This window comes from Erinaceus europaeus, chromosome 9, assembly GCF_950295315.1.
Source record: "Erinaceus europaeus chromosome 9, mEriEur2.1, whole genome shotgun sequence".
Taxonomy (NCBI): Eukaryota; Metazoa; Chordata; class Mammalia; order Eulipotyphla; family Erinaceidae; genus Erinaceus; species Erinaceus europaeus.
Genome location: NC_080170.1, coordinates 43,543,498 through 43,570,275, shown reverse-complemented (window position 1 = coordinate 43,570,275; position 26,778 = coordinate 43,543,498). Strand labels below are relative to the sequence as shown.

General features: G+C 40.1%; 1 protein-coding gene across 7 annotated transcripts in view; it reads right to left on the bottom strand.

Annotated features, from left to right (window-relative positions):
* The window catches only part of CEP350 (centrosomal protein 350), a 148,187-nt gene that overhangs the window by 114,945 nt on the left and 6,464 nt on the right, over nucleotides 1–26,778 (bottom strand). For 4 of the 7 annotated variants that reach the window (XM_060197768.1, XM_060197772.1, XM_060197770.1 and 1 more), the window contains exons 2-3: nucleotides 9,056–9,141; nucleotides 120–166 (exon numbers count right to left, since the gene is read on the bottom strand). In XM_060197768.1, the coding sequence (XP_060053751.1) occupies nucleotides 120–166; nucleotides 9,056–9,128 (120 nt within the window). In that variant the 5' untranslated portion in view covers nucleotides 9,129–9,141. The remainder of the gene's footprint in view (nucleotides 1–119; nucleotides 167–9,055; nucleotides 9,142–26,778) is intronic. The other 3 variants (XM_060197769.1, XM_060197774.1, XM_060197773.1) reach the window with 2 other exon arrangements.

Here is a 26,778-nt window from a genome sequence, read left to right as displayed (position 1 = left end):
TCAAAACTTTAAGCTTTATTCCCCACCAAAACAATACAGGAAAAAAATTAATCTATTCAGTTATATCAGGAAAATAACCACAAACCAGAAATAAATAAATAAAAGCTGTATCTACTTACAGCAGCCTTGGTCTGAGAAAGTGCATCCCACGATGTGCTTACATCTGCTAGAGAACATTGATATTTCCTGAATCAGAATCTCTGAAGTGGAGCTCAAAATCTGTATCTTACTATGCTTCCAAATGCACACAATAATTTGAGAAACATTTTATTAGAACCATTCTTCAGAGGGCCAGAAGGTGTCTATCTTTCTCTCTCCCTCTTTATCTCCTCCTCCTCTCTCAATATCTCTGTCCTGTTCAATAAAATGGGGGGGGAAAAAATGACTGCCTGGAGCAGTGGATTCATGGTGCAGGCACTGATCCGAGTTCTTCTTCTAGCGTTTGCCACTGACCCCAGTGATAAATATGGAGGCAAATTAGATAGATAGATAGATAGATAGATAGATAGATAGATAGATAGAAAGAAAGAAAGAAAGAATATGGAGAATCTAACAGCTTTTTCTCTCTGCCTGGATGAAGCTCCCATCAGAGAGCCTCTTTCTTTCTTTCTTTCTCTTGGTCCACATGTCCTCCAACATGTCAGTGTTCTCAATTTTCCTGAATAAAGTTTTAAAAAAATAATTTAATGAAGACTATTACTTTTACTAACTATATTTAGTGCTATAGTTTATCACTTGTTCACATTGTCAGAATTTCTAAGAATTTGTACAAAAAATAATCTCACGTACACTATTTTATTGTAAATAACTTTTTAAATATTTTTATTTATTTATTATTGGATAAGGACAGACAGCAATCAAGGAGAGGGGGAGATAGAGATGGAAAGAGACAGAGAGACATCTGCAGCACTGCTTCAACACTTGTGAAGCTTTTCCCCTGCAGGTGGACACCAAAGACTTGAACCTGGGTCCTTATGTACTGTAAAAAGTTTATCATAGGATGCTTTTAAAGGTGAGATTCCTTGTATATTTAAAACAAAAATGAAATTTCATAATTTTTTTTATCCAAGACAGGGATATACTTCATGTGGCAGAGTGCACACTTTACCACATGCAAGGACAGGGCTTGAGTCCGCAATACCACACAGAAATACCATACAAAGTGAGAATTTCATGAGCAGTGGGGCAGTGTCTTATCTCTGCTACTCACTCTTTCTTTTCCTCTTCTGTTTTCATCCTCTATTTAAAAAGAAAAAAAAAAGAACTAGGAATACCAAAGGAGACCACCCGGGACCGAAACAAGACAGGACTAGAATGACCACAGGAACCCATTAAATCACCAGTGAGTACAAACACGTTTGGCTGGTGACAGAGAGGAGAGAGGGGCCTAAGGAGAGATTAAGTGACTGCTAACAGTCCAGCAGTTTATCAGTTGAGACACCACCTCCAGTCTGCTCCACCAACAAGGGGACAGCTTAAGGGAGGAGAGGACTCCCCAGAGACTCACCAAGTGCAACTCTGAGTCTCCATTGGTACTACCCTCAGAATCTGGAGCAGCGACAGGAAGGGACACCAGGGGACAGAGATCTAACCAGGAAACTCAGGAGAAGACCTATACCTCCATAGCATAGCTGAGGGGCTGAGAAAGTCTCTTTGCATAACCACTGGATTATCTCTGCCACACCCTGCTTTATCTCTTGGTCTGGAGTCAGTGATTAAGCTAAGAAGCCTATTGATAGTTTAAAATCCCTCAGGTTTCCATAGCCTACAGGGAAGGAAAAAAAAAAAAAGAAAGAGGCTTTTAAACCACTGAGCTCCAACTCAGGGATTGAAATAACTGTTAACTTCCACCACAGTGAACCCTTTAATTAACTTACTTAGAAACAAGTCAATCCAGGCAACAGTGATCAATAATTTGAAAAGTACTGATAAAGGGAACTCATAACATAACATATAAAATGGTTAAAACAACAAGAAAAAATATTGGAGAATCGAACCAAGACAAGAGTCCAGCTAAAAGTCCTCCAGAGGGTGAAGCACAAAATAACGAGTTCAACATCCAAACATTAGCTAAGGAAATAATAACAGGAGTGAGTAAAGAATTTGAAAAAATTGTAATCAGAAATGCAGAAATACAAATGACAATATGGAAGAAAATACTAATTATCTCATGGTTATTAGAGAGCTGAAAGCTGAAATCGCTGAGCTAAGAATGCAACTAGCTGAACAAGCTAAAACAGTATCAGAGCAGGGCAACAAAATAGATGAACTCCAGAAAACAGTAGAGGGAAGAGAGAATAGAATCTACGAGGCTGAAGACAGAATTAGCAAGATTGAGGATGAATTAGAGACAACTAAAAAAGAAGTAAGAGATCTCAAAAAGAGATTAAGAGATGCTGAAAACAACAACAGAGTCCTATGGGATGACTTCAAAAGAAACAATATACGCATTATTGGCTTACCAGAGGAAGAAAGAGAAGGGGAGGAAGAAAGCGTTCTCCAGGCCATAATAGCTGAAAATTTCTCTAGTCTAGACAATACCAAAGACATAAAGATTCAAGAAGCCCAGAGGGTCCCAAACAGAATGAACCCAGACCTAAAGACACCAAGACATGTCATACTTAGAATGGAAAGGAATAAGGATAAAGAAAGGATCCTCAAGGCTGCAAGAGAAAAACAAAGAGTCACCTACAAAGGAAAACCCATAAGATTAGCAGCAGACTTCTCCATACAAACACTACAGGCCAGAAGAGAATGGCAAGATGTCTATCGAGTGCTCAATGAGAAAGGCTTTCAGCCAAGAATACTATATCCTGCTAGACTGTCATTCAGACTAGAGGGAGGCACCAAAACCTTCTCAGACAAGCAACAGTTGAAGGAATCAACCATCACCAAGCCAGCCCGGAAAGAAGTTCTGAAAGGTCTCCTATAAACAACCAGACCACCACAAATAGGACATATATCAAAACACTCTGAAACTCTACAAGAATGGCGTTAAAATATCTTCAATCTTTGATATCAATAAATGTCAATGGCCTGAATTCACCTATTAAAAGACACAGAGTAGGAAGATGGATCAGAAAACACAACCCAACAATATGCTGTCTACAGGAAACCCACCTAACTCAACAAGACAAACACAGACTTAAAGTGAAAGGATGGAAAACTATCATACAAGCCAATGGCCCACAAAAAAGGCCAGGAGCAGCTATTCTCATATCTGACATGATAGACTTAAAAAAACAGATAAGATTAAAAAAGATAGGAATGGACACTACTTAATGCTCAGAGGATCAGTCAATCAAGAGGACTTAACAATTATTAACATCTATGCACCCAATGAGAAGCCATCTAAATACATCAAACTTCTACTGAAAGAGCTACAGCAATATATTAACAGTAACACAATCATAGTAGGGCACTTCAACACCCCACTCTCTCAACTTGACAGATCATCCAGGCAGAAAATCAACAAAGACATAAGGGAGCTAAATGAAGAGATAGATAAACTAGAACTATTGGACATTTTCAGAGTCATTCATCCCAAGAAACTGGAATACACATTTTACTCAAATCCACATGGATCATTCTCAAGGATAGACCATATGTTAGGCCACAAAGACAGCATCAGCCAATTCAAGAGCACTGAAATCATCCCAAGCATCTTCTCAGACCACAGTGGAATTAAACTAACACTTAACAATCAACAAAAGATTAGTAACAGTCCCAAAATATGGAAGCTCAACAGTACACTTCTTAACAACTTCTGGGTCAAAGAAGAAATCAAGGAAGAAATCAAAATGTTTTGAGAGTTCAATGAAAATGAAGACACAAGCTATCAAAATATTTGGGACACAGCTAAAGCAGTCCTAAGAGGGAAGTTCATAGCTATACAAGCACACATTACGAAACAAGAAAAAGCACAAATAAACAGCCTGATTGCACATCTTAAAGACCTAGAAGAACAACAACAAAGGAACCCTAAAGCAACCAGAAGGACAGAAATCACTAAAGTTAGGGCAGAAATAAATAACATTGAGAACAGGAAAACCATACAAAAGATCAGCGAAAGTAAATGTTGGTTCTTCGAAAGAGTAAACAAAATCGACAAACCTTTAGCCAGACTCACAAAACAAACAAGGGAGAAGACCCAAATAAATCGGATAGTAAATGAAAGAGGGGATATCACAACAGACACTGCAGAAATTCAACATATCATGCGAGACTTCTATGAACAACTATATGCCACCAAGCTAGAGAACCTGGAAGAAATGAATGATTTCCTAGATACCTACCAACTTCCAAAACTAAGTAAAGAGGAAGTGGATAACATGAACAGGCCCATCACAGCTAATTAAATTGAAACAGTTATCAAAAATCTCCCCAAAAATAAAAGTCCGGGACCAGATGGTTTTACAAATGAATTCTACAAAACCTTCAAAGAAGAACTAATACCTCTACTTTTAAAAGTCTTCCAGAAGATTGAAGACACTGGAATACTCCCTGCCAGCTTCTATGAAGCCAACATCACCCTGATACCAAAAGCAGACAGGGACACAACCAAAAAAGAAAACTACAGACCAATATCTCTGATGAACATAGATGCGAAAATATTGAACAAAATTCTAGCCAACCGGATACAGCAGTATATCAAAAAGATTGTTCACCATGACCAAGTGGGGTTTATCCCAGGCATGCAAGGTTGGTTTAATATACGTAAATCAATCAATGTGATCCACCACATCAACAAAAGCAAGACCAAAAACCACATGGTCATATTAATAGATGCAGAGAAAGCCTTTGACAAAATATTAATAGATGCAGAGAAAGCCTTTGATCAAAACACTACAAAAAAATGGGAATAGATGGAAAATTCCTGAAAATAGTGGAGTCTATATATAGCAAACCTACAGCCAACATCATACTCAATGGTGAAAAACTGGAAGCATTTCCACTCAGATCAGGTACTAGACAGGGCTGCCCACTATCACCATTACTATTCAACACAGTGTTGGAAGTTCTTGCCATAGCAATCAGGCAGGAGCAAGGAATTAAAGGGATACAAACTGGAAGAGAAGAAGTCAAACTCTCCTTATTTGCAGATGACATGATAGTATACATGGAAAAACCTAAGGAATCCAGCAAGAAGCTTTTGGAAACCATCAGGCAATACAGTAAGGTGTCAGGCTACAAAATTAACATTCAAAAGTCAGTGGCATTCCTCTATGCAAACACTAAGAAGAAATTGAAATCCAGAAAACAATTCCTTTTACTATAGCAACAAAAACAATAAAATATCTAGGAGTAAACCTAACCAAAGAAGTGAAAGACTTGTATACTGAAAATTATGAGTCCCTACTCATAGAAATTGAAAAAGACACAAAGAAGTGGAAAGATACTCCATGTTCATGGGTTGGAAGAATTAACGTCATCAAAATGAATATATTACCCAGAGCCATCTACAAATTTAATGCTATCCCCATCAAGATCCCAAGCACATTTTTTAGGAGAATAGAACAAATGCTACAAATGTTTATCTGGAACCAGAAAAGACCTAGAATTGCCAAAACAATCTTGAGAAAAAAGAACAGAACCGGAGGCATCACACTCCCAGATCTCAAACTGTATTATAGGGCCATTGTCATCAAAACTGCTTGGTACTGGAACATGAATAGACACACTGACCAGTGGAATAGAATTGAGAGCCCAGAAACGAGGCCCCACACCTATGGACATCTAATCTTTGACAAAGGGGCCCAGACTATTACATGGGGAAAGCAGAGTCTCTTCAACAAATGGTGTTGGAAACAATGTTTTGAAACATGCAGAAGAATGAAACTGAATCACCGTATTTCACCAAATACAAAAGTAAATTCCAAGTGGATCAAGGACTTGGATGTTAGACCACAAACTATCAAATACTTAGAGGAAAATATTGGCATAACTATTTTCCGCATAAATTTTAAAGACATTTTCAATGAAACGAATTCAATTACAAAGAAGACTAAGGCAAGTATAAACCTATGGGACTACATCAAATTAAAAAGCTTCTTCACAGCAAAAGAAACCACCACCCAAACCAAGAGACCCCTCACAGAATGGGAGAAGATCTTTACATGTCATACATCAGATAAGAGTTTAATAACTAACATATATAAAGAGCTTGCCAGACTCAACAACAAGACAACAAATAACCCCATCCAAAAATGGGGGGAGGACTTGGACAGAATATTCACCACAGAAGAGATCCAAAAGGCTGAGAAACACATGAAAAAATGCTCCAAGTCTCTGATTGTCAGAGAAATGCAAATAAAGACAACAATGAGATATCACTTCACTCCTGTGAGAATGTCATACATCAGAAAAGGTAACAGCAGCAAATGCTGGAGAGGGTGTGAGGTCAATGGAACCCTCCTGCACTGCTTGTGGGAATGTCAATTGGTCCAATCTCTATGGAGAACAGTCTGGAGAACTCTCAGAAGGCTAGAAATGGACCTACCCTATGACCCTGCAATCCCTCTCCTGGGGATATATCCTAAGGAACTCAACACATCCATCCAAAAAGATCTGTGTACACATATGTTCTTGGCAGCACAATTTGTAATAGCCAAAACCTGGAAACAACCCAGGTGTCCAACAACAGATGAGTGGCTGAGCAAGTTGTGGTATATATACACAATGCAATACTACTCAGCTGTAAAAAATGGTGACTTCACCGTTTTCAGCTGATCTTGGATGGACCTTGAAAAAATCATGTTGAGTGAAATAAGTCAGAAACAGAAGGATGAATATGGGATGATCTCACTCTCAGGCAGAAGTTGAAAAACAAGATCAGAAAAGAAAACACAAGTCGAACCTGAAATGGAATTGGCATATTGTACCAAAGTAAAAGACTCTGGGGTGGGTGGGTGGGTGGGTGGGGAGAATACAGGTCCATGAAGGATGATAAATGACATAGTGGGGGTTGTATTGTTAAATGGGAAACTGGGGAATGTTATGCATATACAAACTATTATATTTACTGTTGAAGGTAAAACATTAATTCCCCAATAAAGAAATAATTAAAAATAAATAAATAAAAAATAATAAAAATTTTAAAAAAAAAGCCTGCAGCAGGGATGCTTCACAAGTGGTTACGCAGGTCTGCAGTTGTCTATATTTCTCTCTCCTTCTGTCTCCCTCTCCCCTCTTAATTTTTTTGTCCTATCAAATAAAATGTGGAAAGAAAAAAAAGGGGAAAAATGGCCACCAGGAGCCATGGATTTGTAGTGCCAGCACTGAGCCCCATCGATAATCCTGAGGGAAATAAATACAGGAAGGAAGGGAGGCACTGAGGGAGGGAGGGAGTACAAGAAGAAAGGAAGAAAGGTAGAAGGAAGGGGAAGAAAGGAAGGAGGTAGAGGAAGAAAGGAAGGAGGTAGAGGAAGGGGAAGAAAATCTGATTGGCGGAGTCTGGCGGTAGCACAGCAGGTTAAACGCACATGGCATGAAACGCAAGGACCAGTGTAAGGATCCCTGTTTGAACCCCCGGCTCCCCACCTGCAGGTGTCTATCTTCACAGGCAGTGAAGCAGGTCTGCAGGTGTCTATCTTTCTCTCCCCCTGTCTTCCCCTCCTATCCAACAACATGTTTTACTATCATCAGTAAAACAACAAGAGCAGCAAAAGGGAAAATAAGTAAATAAACATTTTAAAAAGTTACAAAAAAAAAAAAAGAAAAGATAATCCGATCAGAACCAGATAGCAGTGCATTCAATAGAGTGCACATGTTTTAATGTGCAAGGACCCAGGTTCAAATCCTCGGTACCCACATGCAGACAGAAAACTTTATAAGCAGTGAAATAGTGTTGCAGATGCCTCTCCCTAACTCTTCCTTCTCTCTTAATTTCTATCTCTATCTGTATATATAAGTAAATATTAAAAAAAAAAAAAAGTAAACTGAGATCAGAGGACTCCTGTATAGAGTCCCCAGTAAAAACCCTAACAGGCAAAGAAAAAAAATCCACTTATTAAAATCAGTTTATTATAACTTTTGTTTATTGAGTCCAGAATTTTATACATATAATCTGTCGTATTTATTTTATTTTAATGAGAGAGATACAGAGAGACCAGAGCACTGCTCATCCTTGGCTTGTGGTGGCTCTAGAATTGAACCTGAGAGTAACAGGATTGAAAATAATTTGCATAACCATTATGCAATCTCCCAGCCCTACACACATGATCTGAATAAGAGTCTTAAGTTCAGTTTAAAAAAAAGGGGGTGTAGGCTGGGAGGTGGTACACCCAGTTGAGTGTGGTGTGTTATAAAGCGCAAGGACCCAGGTTCAAGCCCCTGATCCCCACCTGCAGGGGAAAGCTTTGCAAGTGGTAAAGTAGTGTTGAAGATGTCTGTTTCTCTTCCTCTATCTTCCCTTCCCCCTGCCCTCTCAATTTCTGGCTGTGTCTATCTGATAAATAAAGATAATAAAAAAAAATAATAAAAAAAATAAAACAGTGGCCTGGGGATAGCACAGTGGATAAGGTATCTGGTTTTTTTGGTTTTTTTGTTTGTTTTTTCCTCTCTCTCTCTCTCTCATTTCCCATGTTATTCGATAGGACAGAGAGAAATTGAGAGGGGAGGGGAAAACAGAGAGGGAGCGAGACAGACAGCTATAGACCTGCTTAACCACTTATGAAGCATGCCCCCTACAATCGGGAAGAGGGGGCTCAAGGCCGGATTCTTGCACGTGTCCTTGTAAGTAGTACTATGTGTGCTTAACTGGGTCGCCTAGGCATTATTTTCTCAAACCTGAGGTCCTGAGTTCAATGCCTGGTATTACATGTGCCAGAGTGATTTTTCTGGTTCATGTTCTCACTCACTCACAAATAAATCTTTAAAAAAAATAATAAATCAGGGCTTGGAAGACAGTACAGTGGCTACACATCAGACTTTCATGTTTGAAGCCAAGAAGTCCCAGGTTCAGTCCCAGCACCACCATATGCCAGAGCTGACGAGTGTTCTGTGCTTTCACTTTCTATATATATATAAAATAGAATAAATTGATTTAAAGCATTACCTTGAACAGTTTCCTTGCTTTGTGAGTTCCTTGGATTTGATAAAGGCACCTCTTTTGATTTGCTGCTCTTCATCCTGCCAATTTACCTGCAATCAAATCACCAGCATTCATTTATAATCACATGAGAAAAGAAAATGTTTATATTTCTTATTAGTGATTTAATAATGATTGATAAGACTGTGGTATAAGAGGGGTTAAATTCTATACAATTCCTACCACCAGAGTTCTATATCCTCTCCCCTCCATAAGAAGGTTCCCTATTCTTTTTCCCTCAGGGAGTATGAACCAAAGATCTTTATGGGGGTGCAGAAGGTGGAAGGTCTGAATTCTGTAATTGTTTCTCCACTGGACATGGGCGTTGACAGGAAAAAGAGAATTCTATCATCTCGGAAAATTATCTTTATGCCCTCTTCTGAGTTCCTGAAAACTCTAATAATTTTATTTTCCCTTGGAAAACTAACCATTAAAAATTCCATCATAGCCACCTTTCAGCAACTAAATGACAGAAAATAGTAACAGCTGAGTAAGTTACTGGACCTCTTGTGGACTGAATGCAGGGCTGCAATATGTACTATTGGGCCAGAGTGATAGCATGGTGGTTATACAGAGAACTTTCTTTTAAAAAAAAAAAAATTCTTTTTTTCTTTTTTTTTTTAAATATTTTATTTATTTATTTTCCCTTTTTGTTGCCATTGTTGTTTTTACAGAGAACTTTCATGCCTAAGGCTCTGAGATCGATCCCAGGTTCAGTCCCCAGCACCATCATGGATCAGACCCAAGCAAGTACCCTGGTAAATAAATAAATAAATAGTACATATATGTTGTTGTAGAAAACAGTTGCAGTTTATTAAAAATTAAGAACAAAAGGGACGCGAGCAGTAGTGCAGCAGCAGATTAAGCACACGTGGCATGAAGCACAAGGACCATCATAAGGATCCCGGTTCGAGGCCCCGGCTCCCCATCAGCAGGGGAGTCACTTCACAGGCGGTGAAGCAGGTCTACAGGTGTCTGTCTTTTTCTCCCCCCCCTCTCCACTTCTCTCTGTCCTTTCCAACAATGACGACATCAATAACTACAACAATAATAACTACAACAAAACAACAAGGGCAACAAAAGGGAATAAATATTTTAAAAAATTAAGAACAGGGGGTCGGGCGGTGGCGCAGTGGGTTAAGCGCATGTGGCGCAAAGCGCAGGGACCGGCGTAAGGATCCCGGTTCGAGCCCCCGGCTCCCCACCTGCAGGGGAGTCGCTTCACAGGCAGTGAAGCAGGTCTGCAGGTGTCTATCTTTCTCTCCCCTTCTCTGTCTTCCCCTCCTCTCTCCATTTCTCTCTGTCCTATCCAACAACGAATTGCGTCAACAAGGGCAATAATAATAACCACAACGAAGCTACAACAAGGGCAACAAAAGGGGGGGGGAAAATGGCCTCCAGGAGCGGTGGATTCATGGTGCAGGCACCAAGCCCAGCAATAACCCTGGAGGAGGAAAAGAAAGGAAAAAAAATTTAAGAACAGAGATCCAGCACTAAAAAACTGAAAACAGTTATGATGAGAATATTTATACAACTAGTTCACAGCAATATTATTCATACTACCTAACATGAAAGTATCCCAGGTGTCAACAGTTGGTTAGAGAAGTGTCAACAGTTGGTTAGAGAAGTAAAATGTGTTAGAATATTATTTGGTCTTTAAAAAAGGGGGGAATTTTTGACATATGCTATAATATATTGATAGATAAGACTAGAGGACACTATGCTAAATGTGTCATCTACAATGGCTTAAACTATATAATTCCACTTATACGAAGTACCAAAAGTAATAAGTCATAGGCAGAGAAAGCAAAAATGGGGAGCTACTGTCCAATAGGTAATAGAGATTCAGTTTTGCATGATAAAGAGCTCTGGAGAGAAGTCTGGGAAATGGTGTGTGAATAAAATATTGGACTCTCAAGCATGAGACTGCAAGTTCAATTCCAGGCAACACATGTACCAGAGTGATGAATAGTTCTCTGTCTTTTCCTCTCTCATTAATAAGTAAAATCTTTTTTTCCTCTCTTTTTCTAATAAGTAAAATCTTAAAAAAAAAAAAAAAGTTTTGAAGACAGTGATGACAGTTTTACAATATAAATGAACTTAATACTACTTAACTGTATAGTGAAAAGTTGCTGAAGTGGTAAATTTTATGTTATGGGGGATATTACTACAATTTAAAAAAAAAAAAAAAAAACTCTGAAGTGGAGGAAGATAGCAATAGTTATACAAAGAGACTCTTATGCCTGAGGCCCCAAAGTTCCAGGTTCAATCCCCTGCACCACCATAAGCCAGAGTTTAGCAGTAAAAACAAAACAAAACAAACAACTTGGGAGTGGCCCAGGGGGTGGCACAGTGGCTAGAACACCAGACATGTAAGTATGAGGGCTCAGTAATTCATATGCCAGAGTAATAGCTGGTTCTCTCTCACATCCTCTCCCTTTCTCAAAAATAAGTAAATAAATATATTTTTTAATTCTCATAATATTCAAGCTCAGTCACCTACAACACAATCAATCCCCTATTCTTTCATAATTTCATCATCATAAAGTACCTTTGTAGTATTTTATGTGGGCTTGAGCCTGCAATATGAATCCACTGCTCCTGGCGGCCACCTTTTTTCCATTGTTGTTGCTGCTGCTGTTGTTGTTGGATAGGACAGAGATAAATTGACAAAGGAGGGGAAGATAGAGAAGAAAAAGACACCTGTAGACCTACTTCACCACTTGTGAAGCAACCCCCCTGCAGGTGGGGATCCAGAGGCTTAAACCAGGATCCTTGCACTTGGTGCTTTGTGCGCTTAATCTAGTGTGCTACCACCCGACCCAATATATTGTATTTTCTTTAGAGAATGAACCTTAAGGGCCAGGCAGTGACACACCTGGTTAAGCATTCACATTACTGTGGGCAAGCACCCAGGTTCCAATCCCTGGTCCCCAATTGCAGGGGGAAAACTTCCCAAGTGGTGAAGAAGGGCTCTCAGTCTCTCTCCATCTCTATCTCCCCCTTCCCTCTTGATTTCTGGCTATCTCTACCTAATAAATAAAGATAATTTTAATTTTTTTTTAAATGGAGAGAATGAGCCTTCAACTTATGTGCTTCAGCTGTTATTTGACTCACTAGAAAGGATAGGGATTTCTCACAAATGTCTACAAATGAAGTGTCTTATTTCCCTCACCTTCCTTATCAAAAGGTAAGATGTGTTAGCAAACTCCATGGCACTCCCATTCTAGCATCAGATTCCAATTTACTATTATTAATTGCCTAGAGACAGAGAAAAATTAAGAGGCGGAAAGAGTTAGAGGGAACTAGACAGAGAGACACCTGCAGCCCTGCTTCACCACTCATGAAGCTTTCTCCCTGTGGATGGGGGCCTGGGGCTTGAACCTGGGTCCTTGCACACACTGTAATGTGTGCCTTCAACCAGGTGTGCCACCACCTGGCCCAGCATCAGACTGTAACTGTTCACACTCATGAAAAGTCTTTTCCTCCATCTGCTGAGTTCCAAGTATGTAATAGCAACAAATAGTGTTAAGTTGTGGCATTATAGCAGTATTGTTGGTTTGTGTTTCTTTTAGATAGAGACAGATAGGGCAGAAGGAGGAGGGAAAGGGGGAGAGAGAAACCATAACACTGAAGCTTCCTTAACTCTAACCTGAGTTGTACAGATGAAAAAGCAACAGAATATCCAAGTGAGCTATTTTGCCAATCCATAGCAATTATTTTGAACAAATGTCAATCAAGGAGTTTAAAACCTTCTCAGAAGGTCCATAGTCAACAATTATCATAAAAGGAATGAAAATTTATGGGGAAAAAATTCAAATGCTACAGAAGCAGAACAGATAGAACTCATCTAGTCTGGGAATATCATTTAATCTAAGACTTAAAAGATGGGTAAAGTAGCTAGTTAAATGTAAACAAAGAGTAACCTTGGATGTGGCACAGCCTGTAGCCTGTCTGACTTACAAGCATGAGGTTTCAAGTTTGATCCTAGCAGCTCATATGTCAGAGCAATTCTCTGGTTCTCTCTCTCCTAAATAAATAAATCTTTTAAAAATATATATTTATTCCCTTTTGTTGCCCTTGTTTTATTGCTGTACTTATTATTGTTGTTGTTACTGATATCATCATTGTTGGATAGGACAGAAAGATATCGAGAGAGGAAGGGAAGACAGAGAAGGGGAAAGATAGACACCTGTAGACCTGCTTCACCACTTGTGAAGCGACCCTCTGCAGGTGGAGAGCCGTGGGCTCGAATCGAGATCCTTACGCCAGTCCTTGCGCTTTGTGCCACCTGGGCTTAATCTGCTGTGCTACCTCCCAACTCCCAAATAAATCTTTTTTAAGAGTCTTTTTTAATATTTTTTTTATTTATTCCCTTTTGTTGCCCTTGTGGTTTTACTGTTGTACTTATTATTATTGTCGTTGTTGTTGGCTAGGACAGAGAGAAACGGAGAAAGGAGGGGGAAGACAGAGAGAGGGGAGAGAAAGACAGACACCTGCAGACCTGCTTCACCACTTGTGAAGCAACTCCCCTGCAGGTGGGGAGCCAGGGCTCGAACAGGGATCCTTATGCCCATCCTTGCGCTTTGTGCCACCTGCGCTTAACCCACTGCACTACAGCCCGACTCCCAAGAGTCTTTTTTAAATTATCTTTATTTATTTGATAGAGACAGCCATAAATTGAGAGGGAAGGAGGTGACAGAGAGGGAGAGAGACAGCACTGCTTCACCACTTGTGAAGCTTTCCCCCTGCAGATAGGGACCAAGGGCTCAAATTTGGGGTCCCTGCACATTGTAACTTGTGCACCCAACCAAGTTCACCAACACCTGGCCCCAATAAATCTTTAAAAATATATATAGACTATGAAAATTTTTCCAGATAGTAGGAACAGTATGTGGGCTAGTCCTAAAACAAAAAAGATAGGACATAGTCTACGAAAACAGGATCTGATGTACAAGAAATAAAACAGAAGAAAGAAAGGAAGATCATCAGGAAGGGTCTCTGATATGATCACCTTTGTAAATCAAAGTTTGGTCACACCATTCATATTCCCTCACCATAATTTTCAGAAACCCGTAAGAAAAATATGGATCACTTTATTGTACTTTGTCTCCTATAATTTTTTTATTTTATTTTACTTATTATTGGATACAGATAGAGAGAAATTGAGAGGGGAGAAGAGAGAGAGAGACACCTGCAGCCCAGCTTCACCACTCATGAAGCTTTCCCCCTGCAGGTGGGGACCAGAGGCTTGAACCCGGGTCCTTGTGCACTGTAGTGTGTGCACTTAACCAAATGTGCCACCGCCTGCCCCTCCTGTAAATTTCATTCTTTTTATTTATTTTTTATATTTATTAAATTATTTTCCCTTTTGTTGCCCTTGTTGTGTTTTATTGTTGCTGTAGTTATTATTGTTCTTGTTATTGATGTTGTCGTTGTTAGAAAGGACAGAGAGAAATGGAGAGAGGAGAGGAAGACAGAGGGGGGGGGAGAGAAAGACAGACACCTGCAGACCAGCTTCACCACCTGTGAAGCGACTCCCCTGCAGGGGAGCTGGGGGCTCGAACCGGGATTGTTATACTGGTCCTTGGGCTGGGTATTATACAGCAAACCCTAACAAAGGGAATTTTCAAAGTTAACCCAACTACCAAATAATGTGATGATAATAACTATCCATTGTCTTCTTGAAACCTAAGACAGCAGGAACCTCATATTTCCACTATAGAGCCTGTATTTCCCCCAGTCCTGGAACTTTAGTGTGGGGCGCACTTTCCTGCATGCTTCTCTCAATGTATATCAAATAATATTGCACCCGCTGATCACAGCCTAATCAACGCAACGAGTGCCACCCCAGCATGCTTCACTTCAGACTGTGTCCAGGGACTTCAGGTGTGGAATGACAACCCTTCAGCTTCATTACTCGGGTGAGACGTTTCCTTTCATAGTATTCTCTAATTCCATTCCAGGTGGTTCACTTCCTAACAAAGTCCCAAAACCTGGCGCAAAGCACAAGGACCGGCATAAGGATCCCGGTTCGAACCCCGGCTCCCCACCTGCAGGGGAGTCGCTTCACAGGCGGTGAAGCAGGTCTGCAGGTGTCTATCTTTCTCTCCTCCTCTCTGTCTTCCCCTCCCTTTCTCCATTTCTCTCTGTCTTATCCAACAATGACAACAACAATAATAACTACAACAATAAAACAACAAGGGCAACAAAAGGGAATAAATAAAAAAAAATTAAAAAAATAAAAAAAACAAAGTCCCAAAACCTAGATATACACCAGGTACCCTGAGATAGAGCATATGTTCACACATATCCATAAACTAGGGCAAAATATATTCCTGAAAACAGAAGTACACAAGAGTCTGCAGTGAGTAACCCCCAACACTTCATCTGCACTATTCCAGCCTTTAAGTCCATAATTGTTCAACAATTTGTTTGGCTTTGTATGTTAACTCTCTTTTCAGCCACCAGGTTCCAGAGGCCAGCAGGATGCCGATCAGACTTCCCTGGACTGAAACCCCACCAATGTGTCCTGGAGTTCCACTTCCCCAGAGACCCATCTTACTAAGGAAAGAGAGAGGCAGACTGGGAGTATGGACCGACCAGTCAACGCCCATGTTCAGCGGGGAAGCAATTACAGAAGCCAGACCTTCTACCTTCTGCAACCCACAATGACCCTGGGTCCATGCTCCCAGAGGGATAGAGAATGGGAAAGCTATCAGGGGAGGGGATGGGATATAGAGATCGGGTGGTGGGAACTGTGTGGAGTTGTATCCCCTCCTATCCTATGGTTTTGTTAATGTCTCCTTTCTTAAATAATTAAATAATTAAAAAGGACAACAAAAGGGAAAATAAATAAATAAATAAAAACAAAAAAAGAATAGGAAAGCCATCAAGGGAGGGGATGGGAATACAGAGTTCTGGTGGTGGGAACTGTGTGGAGTTGTACCCCTCTTATCCTATGGTTTTGTGCTTCCTTTTTATAAATAAAAAAAAATTGCCAAATAATGTGATTATAGTAATAACTATCTATTACCTTCTTAAACCCTAAGACCACAGGTACCTCTCGCTTTCCTACAGAGCTTATATTTCCCCCAGTCCTGGAACCTCTAGAGTGGGGCGCACTTTACTGCATGCTTCTCTCAACTAATACCAAATGATATTGCATCTGCCGATCCCAACCTAATAACGCAAGGAGTACCACCTCAGCATGCTTCACTTCAGACTGTCCAGAGATGTCAGGCATGGAATGTCAACCCTTCACCCTCATTACTCAGGTGATACCTTTCTTTTCATAAGATTCTCTAATTCCATTCCAGGTGGTTCACTTCCTGACAAAGTCCCAAAACCTAGATATAGACCAGGTCCCGTGAGATAGAGCATATGTTTACATGTATCCATAAATTAGGGCAAAATATATACCTTAAAGCAAAAGTTCACAATAGTCTGCAGTGAGTCAGTATAAAGTTCATAATGAAATAGTGTACCCTCCTCACCTACTTCCTATTACACTTCCCTCACTCACTCCAAAGCTAACCTTATCAAAGGAAGGACTGCAAAAGCTAAATAAGGACAAGAGACTGGCATACTTTAACAATGACTCTTTAGTCACTATCAGGCCACCCCATCAGCTGGGGCTCTAGTCAGGGAGTCCTGAGATTCCCAAACAGACATGATGGGCCTAGACCTCGAATAAATGCCTCTCTCCATTGTTACCGGATATCTCTATCAGGAAGAACAAAAAAGACCCCTTTGTGGGCCCCCACAGGAACTTGCCCTCAACTTGGATCAACAACAGTAGAGAATATTCCATGCTCCGAAGGGAGGCTGGACAGCATACTCTATGCTACACCTGAGGAAGATGGGTCCTGATACTGGGGCAGCGTGGAACGTTCCTATTCATGACCACAGAATGTGAGCTCAGATATAAAGGGATGCAGAGGTCACATAGGCTCCTAAGCTGAATATGGGTCCCAGATCATATCAAATCGATAGGGTTTATAGTCAGCAATATTTATACATTTATCCCATATTTGGGAGCTACTCTCTTCCCTGATCCAGTTTTCTGGTCCTTTTTCCAGCCATGGCATCATCTCCACAGATAGTAACTTCATATCCCAATTTAATGTGCATCTTTAGTCTTCAACTTGTTTGACCTTTTGAAAGCCTTCATCAGTTGACCGTGCTCCAAAATCACTTTTCTCTTGGCTTCCATACAGTGCACTCCGATTTTCTACCTCCTCTCTATTTCTTTTAGTCTTCTTTGCTAGCTAGTCCTTGAAATACTGAGGTTCAAGAGGGTTTAATTTGAGGCTTTCTAACACTGTGTTTTCTTCTTTACCCTTGCCCAAGGCTCCAGCTACTATCCAAACAGCCATGACCATCAACACTCCAAACCATATTTTATATGATAGCCTAACTCACATATCAGACTGCTTATTTAGAAACCTCAAAGGCATATCAAACTCAACATCATCAAAAGTCAAGTCATAATTAACCCCCCCAAAAAAATAAACTCAAAGTATTCCCTATCCAATCATCTTGTTGCACAAGCCAGAAATATTCACAAGAGGTGATTATACTATAGGGCATATAAGACCTTTCTCTACTCTGAATTTATAATCTATCAACAGCTCTGAGTCTAGTGATCTCTGAGGGTCTGTAAGACTCTTTTAGGGAAGGGGGTCTTTTAATCAAAACTATCTCTATAGCAACATTAAGATATTATTATGGGTAGGAGTAGACAGCATAATGGTTATACAAAGAGATTCTCATGCCTGAGGTTCCAAAGTCCCAGAGCTGAATAGTGCTTTGGTTAAAAATAAATAAATACATAAAGATATTATCTTTTTCACATCTCCTATGAGTATTTATAAGTGGGGCCTCCCAAAAGCTATATGACATATGCCATCACAGTGGTCTGAATGCAGAAGCAGATAGGAGAATCCAGATGTTTTCTATTAAGGCAAACATTAAAATGATCTGGAAAAAAAAAGTCAAACAATTCTAGTCTCACTAATTTTTTCCCTAGTATGTAGTTTTATTTAAAATATTATTTGGGATGGAGATAAATAGCATAATGGTTATACAAAGAGACTCTAATGCCTAAGGCTTCAAAATCTCAGGTTCATTCCCCCACAGCTGAGCTTTCCTGGGGGTGGGGGGAAGTACCTGTTAGCATGGTCTGGACTTACTGTTATTTTAAATAACTTAATGTGTAAAATGTCTAATATAGCTAGGACCAATAGGTACAGCCCTCATAGAGCTAAGCTCTTTGAGTTCTCAAAGTATACATAGTGTTGAAATTAGGGCTGGTGCAGTGGTATACCTGGTTGTTATAATGCACAAAACAAACCCAGGTTTGAGCCCCTGATCCCCAACTGCAGGGGGAAAGCTCTGCAGGTGATGAATCAATGTTGCAGGTGTCTGTCTACCTCTCTATCTCCCCTACACTCTCAGTTTCTGACTATCTCTATTCAATAAAGATAATAATTTTTTTTTTTAAAGTGTTAATACTGGAGAAGCACTGATCCACTCTACAGCATGTGCACAAACGAGAGATGACATTTTGAAATAATTCTCAAGTGCCTTGAAGCAGCAAAGCATCCTTTCATATATTGGCAATACTTGCTTTCAGTCACACATACTGTCAGCTCAGTACTTACTAGGTCCCTACTATGTGTCTGGCACTAGGAATAAGAGATGAAAGAAATGCCTTCATTCTCTAAAAGATTTTTCCACACAGACATTACATTTCAGTTCTCTCATCTTAGATCCTATGTAACAACCAGCTCTACCTAAAAAAATGATAGCCATAGGGCCTGGGTGGTGGCGCACCTCCTTAAGTGCACACATTACAGTGTATAAGGACATGGGTTCAAGCCCCCAGCCCCCACTTGCAGGGGGAAAGCTTCACAACGGGTGAAGCAGGTATGCAGGTGTCTCTCTCTCTCTCCCTCCTCCTTCCCTCTCAATTTCTCTCTGTCCTAACCAATAAAATAAATAAAATTTTTAAAAGTTCTGAAAAAAAAAATCACTTAAAAAATGATAGCACTATAGTACTTGTACTATCTAGTCTCAATATAAAACCAACAAATTAAGTAGAGACTAGGCTAGGAAAAGTAGCTGCAACTCTATCCTATCACACTGCTTCAAGTAAATTCTGAGAATAACCAAATCTCCCACAATGTAATATACAAATACGAATGACCTGAGAATTTTGCTTCACCTCTTTTCACCTATAAAATACAAACCGGGGGGGTGGGGGGGGTGTGTGTCGGGCAGTAGCATAGCAGGTTAGGTGCACGTGGCGCAAAGCGCAAGGACAAGTGTAAGGATCCTGGTTCGAGCCCCTGGCTCCCCACCTGCAGGGGAGTCGCTTCACAGACGGTGAAGCAGGTCTACAGGTGTCTTTCTCTCCCCCTCTCTATCTTCCCCATCTCTCTCGATTTCTCTCTGTCCTATCCAGCAACGAATGACGTCAACAACAATAACCACAACAAGGCTGCAACAACAACAAGGGCAACAAAAGGGAAAAAAAAAAAGTGGTCTCCAGGAGCAGTGGATTCATGGTGCAGGCACTGAGCCCCAGCAATAAACCTGGAGGCAAAAAAAAAAAAAAAATACAAACCTCGGATGGGGGAGGTAGCATAATGGTTATGCAAAAAGACTTTCCAACCTGAGGATCCAGGTTCAGTCCCCACTACCACCATAAACCACAGCTGAAGAGTGCTCTCATAAAAACAAAACAAAAATACAAACCTCAAAAATGAATTTTGCAAATAAAAGACCGGCTTATTGTTAATTCAAGAAATTCAGAAGAAAATATGAAACATTTGGTGCTATTCTGGTCTCAATAGAGTATAAGTGTCAGGGAGAGGATAAAAGAACACAATGCCCCCCATCTTACCACACACATGAAATGTTCTTTTCTTTTCTTTTTTTGATTCCAGGGTTATCGCTGTGGCTTGGTGCCTGCACTATAAATCCACTGCTCCTGAGGGCTATTTTTTTCCCCATTTTGTTGCCCTTGTTGTTACTGTCATTGCTGTTGTTTTTGTTGGATAGGACAGAGAGAAATCGAGAGAGATAGGGAAGATAGAGAGGGAGAGAAAAATAGACACCTGCAGACCCACTTCACAACTTATAAAGCAACCTCCCTACAGGTGGGGAGCCTGGGGCTCAAACCGATGCTTACGCTGGTCCTTGTGCTTCACACCATGTGCACTTAACCTGCGGCACCATCGCCCAGCCCCCATAACAAATATTTCTGACTCATGAAAAGCAAGCTCTGTTTTGAGTCTTAATTACCACTGATGTAGAACTGATTACCAGACTTCACAATCATCCTCTGACTTGAAAAGTATACCACAAATGGATTCTTCATTCAGTTATGAAGCCAACTATGAGTGAATTATTCCCCCCGATATGATGCTATTTATGTATGTATAAAATGTGGGAATTGGACTAGTTGGTCTTTGAAAACTCTTGGTGCTGTAATTAAAAAGTGACATAATGTCACTATAAGTCTATAATTATAGTACTAGTAAAACAGGTCAGTATCTTAAAGCTTCTGTTTTCATTAAATTACAATAACTATTGCCAGGACACCTAGGTAAATCATTAAAATAGTCCATAAAGCTTTCAGGATTCTCCTGTGGCTTATTCTCAGTGGCTTTCTAATCCCAGGCTGTCATTCCCCTGCTACTTAGCAAACCTGAACATACCTCTCGAGTATAAGAGTTGAGATGTGTCTAAGAACCATAAACTAATTTTGCTTTGCTTTTTAAATAACAGTGGTATGACCACTGTTTAGTTTATTCAACCAATATTTACTAATATATATTTTGCCTCCAGAGTTAGCACTGGGACTCGGTGCCTGCACCACAAATCCACTGTTCCCGGAGGCTATATTTCCCCTTTTGTTGCCCATTGTTGCTGTTATCATTATTGTTGTTAGTAGTATTGTTGTTATTGTTGTTGGATAGGATAGACAGAAATGGAGAGAGGACGGAAATACAGAGAAGGGAAGAGAAAGATAGATACCTGCAGACCTGCTTCACTGCCTGTAAAGCAAGCCCCCTGCAGGTGGGGAGCCGGGGGCTGGAAGTGGGATCCTTATGTGGGTTCCTGCGCTTCACCTCATTTGCGCTTAACCTGCTGCGACACCACCTAGTGGCCCCTATTTACTATTTTATTATGTGCTACGCATTGGGATCACAATATTTAATGAAGCATCTCTGGCATCAAAGAATTTACAGACTAGATAAGAAAGGCTAATAAGCCTGGGGATATATCCTAAGGAACCCAACACATCCATCCAAAAAGATCTGTGTACACATATGTTCTCGGCAGCACAATTTGTAATAGCCAAAACCTGGAAGCAACCCAGATGTCCCACAACAGATGAGTGGCTGAGCAGGTTGTGGTATATATACACAATGGAATACTACTCAGCTGTAAAAAATGGTGACTTCACCGGTTTCAGCCGATCTTGGATGGACCTTGAAAAATTCATGTTGAGTGAAATAAGTCAGAAACAGAAGGATGAATATGGGATGATCTCACTCTCAGGCAGAAGTTGAAAAACAAGATCAGAAAAGAAAACACAAGTAGAACCTGAAATGGAATTGGTGTATCGCACCCAAGTAAAAGACTCTGGGGTGGGTGGGTGGGGAGAATACAGGTCCATGAAGGATGATAAATGACATAGTGGGGGTTGTATTGTTAAATGGGAAACTGGGGAATGTTATGCATGTACAAACTATTGTATTTACCGTTGAATGTAAAACATTAATTCCCCAATAAAGAAATAAATTTTAAAAAAAAGAAAAAGAAAGGCTAATAAGAATTCAAAATACCAGACCTTCAACCTTCTGCATCCCACAATGACCTTGGGTCCATACTCCCAGAGGGTTAAAGAGTAGGAAAGCTATCAGGGGAGGGGTGGGTATAAGGAGGTCTGGTGGTGGGAATTGTACGAAGCTGTACCCCTCTTACCCTATGGTTTTATCAATGTTTCCTTTTTATAAATAAAAAAGAAAAAAAAAGAATTTAAAATAATCGGGAGTCCGACAGTGGCGCAGTGGGTTAAGCGCATGTGGCGCAAAGCGCAAGGACCTGCGTAAGGATCCCGGTTCGAGTCCCCGCTCTCCACCTGCAGGGGTGTCGCTTCACAGGCGGTGAAGCAGGTCTGCAGGTGTCTTTTTCTCCCCGTCTCTGTCTTCCCCTCCTCTCTCCGTCTATCCAACAACAACATCAATAACAACGATAATAATAACCACAATAATGGTAAAACAACCAGGGTAACAAAAGGGAAAAAATGGCCTCCAGGAGCTGTGGATTCGTGGTGCAGGCACCGAGCCCTGGCAACAACCTTGGAGACAAAGATAAAAAAGGTTACGCTTGTGATAATATAGTAAAAAATTAGTGTAGAAAAAAAAAAAATACAACTACACAGCATTGATAGCAGCCTGGGAGGTGGTGGTACAGTGGATAAAGCACTGGATTCTCTGGCATAGGCTCCTGAGTTTGTTCCTCAGCACTCATTCCATATGCTAGAGTGATGCTCTGGTCTCTCTCCCCAACCCTCTCTTTAGTAAGTAAAAAGATAGATAGATAGATAGATAGATAGATAGATAGATAGATAGATAGATAGATAATTACCTACTTGAACTGACACTAGAAATTGTCATGGGTATAAAAAAAAGTTAAGAAAATTATCTGTTTTTTCTCTCCTCTCCTCTCCTCTCCCGGATCAACTAGGAATACCAAAGGAGACCACCCGGACCGAAACAAGACAGGACTAGAATGACCACAGAAACCCAGTTAATCACCCGTGAGTACAAACACGCGTGGCTGGTGACAGAGAGGAGAGAGGGGCCTAAGGAGAGATTAAGTGACTGCTAACAGTTCGACAGTCTGTAAGTGGAGACACCACCTCCAGTCTGCTCCACCAACAAGGGGACAGCTGAAGGGAGGAAAGGACTCCCCAGAGACTCACCAAGTACAACTCTGAGTTTCCATTGCTACTACCCTCAGAATCTGGAGCAGCAACAGGGAGGGACACCAGGGCACAGAGATCTAACCGGGAAACTCAGGAGAAGACCTATACCTCGGTGGCATAGCTGAAGGGCTGTGAAAGTCTCTTTGCATAACCACTGGATTATCTCTGCCACACCCTGCTTTATCTCTTGGTCAGGAGTCATTGATTAAGCCAAGAAGCCTATTGATAGTTTAAAAGCCCTCAGGCTACCATAGCCTACAGGGGAAAAAAAAAAAAAAGGCTTTTACACCACTGAACTCCAACTCAGGGATTGAAAAAACTGTTAACTTATATAAAATGGTTAAAACAACAAGAAAAAATAATGGAGACTCGAACCAGGACAAGAGTCCAGCTAAAAGTCCTCCAGAGGGCGAAGCACAAAACAATGAGTTCAACATCCAAACATTAGCCAAGGAAATAATAACAGGAGTGAGTAAAGAATTTGAAAAAATTGTAATCAGAACTGCAGGAACAACAAATGAGAATATGGAAGAAAATTCTAATAATCTCATGGTTATTAGAGAGCTGAAAGCTGAAATTGCTGAACTAAGAAGGCAACTAGCTGAACAAGCTAAAACAGTATCAGAGCAGGGCAACAAAATAGATGAACTCCAGAAAGCAGTAGTGGGCAGAGAGAATAGAATCAATGAGGCTGAAGACAGAATTAGCAAGATTGAGGATGAATTAGAGACAACTAAAGAAGAAGTAAGAGATCTCAAAAAGAGATTAAGAGATGCTGAAAACAACAACAGAGTCCTATGGGATGACTTCAAAAGAAACAATATACGCATTATTGGCTTACCAGAGGAAGAAAGAGAAGGGGAGGAAGAAAGCGTTCTCCAGGCCATAATAGCTGAAAATTTCTCTAGTCTAGACAACACCAAAGACATAAAGATTCAAGAAGCCCAGAGGGTCCCAAACAGAATTAACCCAGACCTAAAGACACCAAGACATGTCATACTTAGATTGGAAAGGAATAAGGATAAAGAAAGGATCCTCAAGGCTGCAAGAGAAAAACAAAGAGTCACCTACAAAGGAAAACCCATAAGATTAGCAGCAGACTTCTCCATACAAACACTACAGGCCAGAAGAGAATGGCAAGATATCTATCGAGTGCTCAATGAGAAAGGCTTTCAGCCAAGAATACTATATCCTGCTAGATTGTCATTCAGACTAGATGGAAGCATCAAAACCTTCTCAGACAAGCAACAGTTGAAGGAAGCAACCATCACCAAGCCTGCCTTGAAAGAAGTTCTGAAAGGTTTCCTATAAACAACCAGACCACCACAAATAGAACATATATCAAAACACTCTAAAACTCTACAAGAATGGCGTTAAAATATCTTCAATCTTTGATATCAATAAATGTGAATGGCCTGAATTCACCTATTAAAAGACACAGAGTAGGAAGATGGATCAGAAAACACAACCCAACAATATGTTGTCTACAGGAAACTCACCTAACTCAACAAGACAAACACAGACTTAAAGTGAAAGGATGGAAAAATAACATTCAAGCCAATGGCCCACAAAAAAGGGCAGGAACAGCTATTCTCATATCTGACATGATAGACTTTAAAACAGATAAGATTAAAAAAGATAGGAATGGACACTACTTAATGCTCAGAGGATCAGTCAATCAAGAGGACTTAACAATTATTAATATCTATGCACCCAATGAGAAGCCATCTAAATACATCAAACTTCTACTGAAAGAGCTACAGCAATATATTAACAGTAACACAATCATAGTAGGGGACTTCAACACCCCACTCTCTCAACTTGACAGATCATCCAGGAAGAAAATCAGTAAAGACATAAGGGAGCTAAATGAAGAGATAGATAAACTAGAACTATTGGACATTTTCAGAGTCATTCATCCCAAGAAACTGGAATACACATTTTACTCAAATCCACATGGATCATTCTCAAGGATAGACCATATGTTAGGCCACAAAGACAGCATCAGCCTATTCAAGAGCACTGAAATCATCCCAAGCATCTTCTCAGACCACAGTGGAATTAAACTAACACTTAACAATCAACAAAAGATTAGTAACAGTGCCAAAATGTGGAAGCTCAACAGTACACTTCTTAACAACTTCTGGGTCAAAGAGGAAATCAAGGAAGAAATCAAAATGTTTCGAGAGTTCAATGAAAATGACGACACAAGCTATCAAAATATTTGGGACACAGCTAAAGCAGTCCTAAGAGGGAAGTTCATAGCTATACAAGCACACATTAGGAAACAAGAAAAGGCACAAATAAACAGCCTGATTTCACATCTTAAAGACCTAGAAGAAGAACAACAAAGGAACCCTAAAGCAACCAGAAGGACAGAAATTACTAAAGTTAGGGCAGAAATAAATAACATTGAGAATAGGAAAACCATACAAAAGATCAATGAAAGTAAATGTTGGTTCTTCGAAAGAGTAAACAAAATTGACAAACCTTTAGCCAGACTCACAAAACAAAAAAGGGAGAAGACCCAAATAAATCGGATAGTAAATGAAAGAGGAGATATCACAACAGACACTGCAGAAATTCAACATATCATGCGAGACTTCTATGAACAACTATATGCCACCAAGCTAGAGAACCTGGAAGAAATGAATGATTTCCTAGATACCTACCAACTTCCAAAACTAAGTAAAGAGGAAGTGGACAACATGAACAGGCCCATCACAGCTAATGAAATTGAAACAGTTATCAAAAATCTTCCCAAAAATAAAAGTCCTGGACCAGATGGTTTTACAAATGAATTCTACAAAACTTTCAAAGAAGAACTAATACCTCTACTTTTAAAAGTCTTCCAGAAGATTGAAGACACTGGAATACTCCCTGCAAGCTTCTATGAAGCCAACATCACCCTGATACCAAAAGCAGACAGGGACACAACCAAAAAAGAAAACTACAGACCAATATCTCTGATGAACATAGATGCGAAAATATTGAACAAAATTCTAGCCAACCGGATACAGCAGTATATCAAAAAGATTGTTCATCATGACCAAGTGGGGTTTATCCCAGGCATGCAAGGTTGGTTTAATATACGTAAATCAATCAATGTGATCCACCACATCAACAAAAGCAAGACCAAAAACCACATGGTCATATCAATAGATGCAGAGAAAGCCTTTGACAAAATACAACATCCCTTTATGATCAAAACACTACAAAAAATAGGAATAGATGGAAAATTCCTGAAAATAGTGGAGTCTATATATAGCAAACCTACAGCCAACATCATACTCAATGGTGAAAAACTGGAAGCATTTCCCCTCAGATCAGGTACTAGACAGGGCTGCCCACTATCACCATTACTATTCAACATAGTGTTGGAAGTTCTTGCCATAGCAATCAGGCAGGAGCAAGGGATTAAAGGCATACAGATTGGAAGAGAAGAAGTCAAACTCTCCTTATTTGCAGATGACATGATAGTATACATGGAAAAACCTAAGGAATCCAGCAAGAAGCTTTTGGAAATCATCAGGCAATACAGTAATGTGTCAGGCTATAAAATTAACATTCAAAAGTCAGTGGCATTCCTCTATGCAAACACTAAGTTAGAAGAAATTGAAATCCAGAAATCAGTTCCTTTTTCTATAGCAACAAAAACAATAAAATATCTAGGAATAAACCTAAC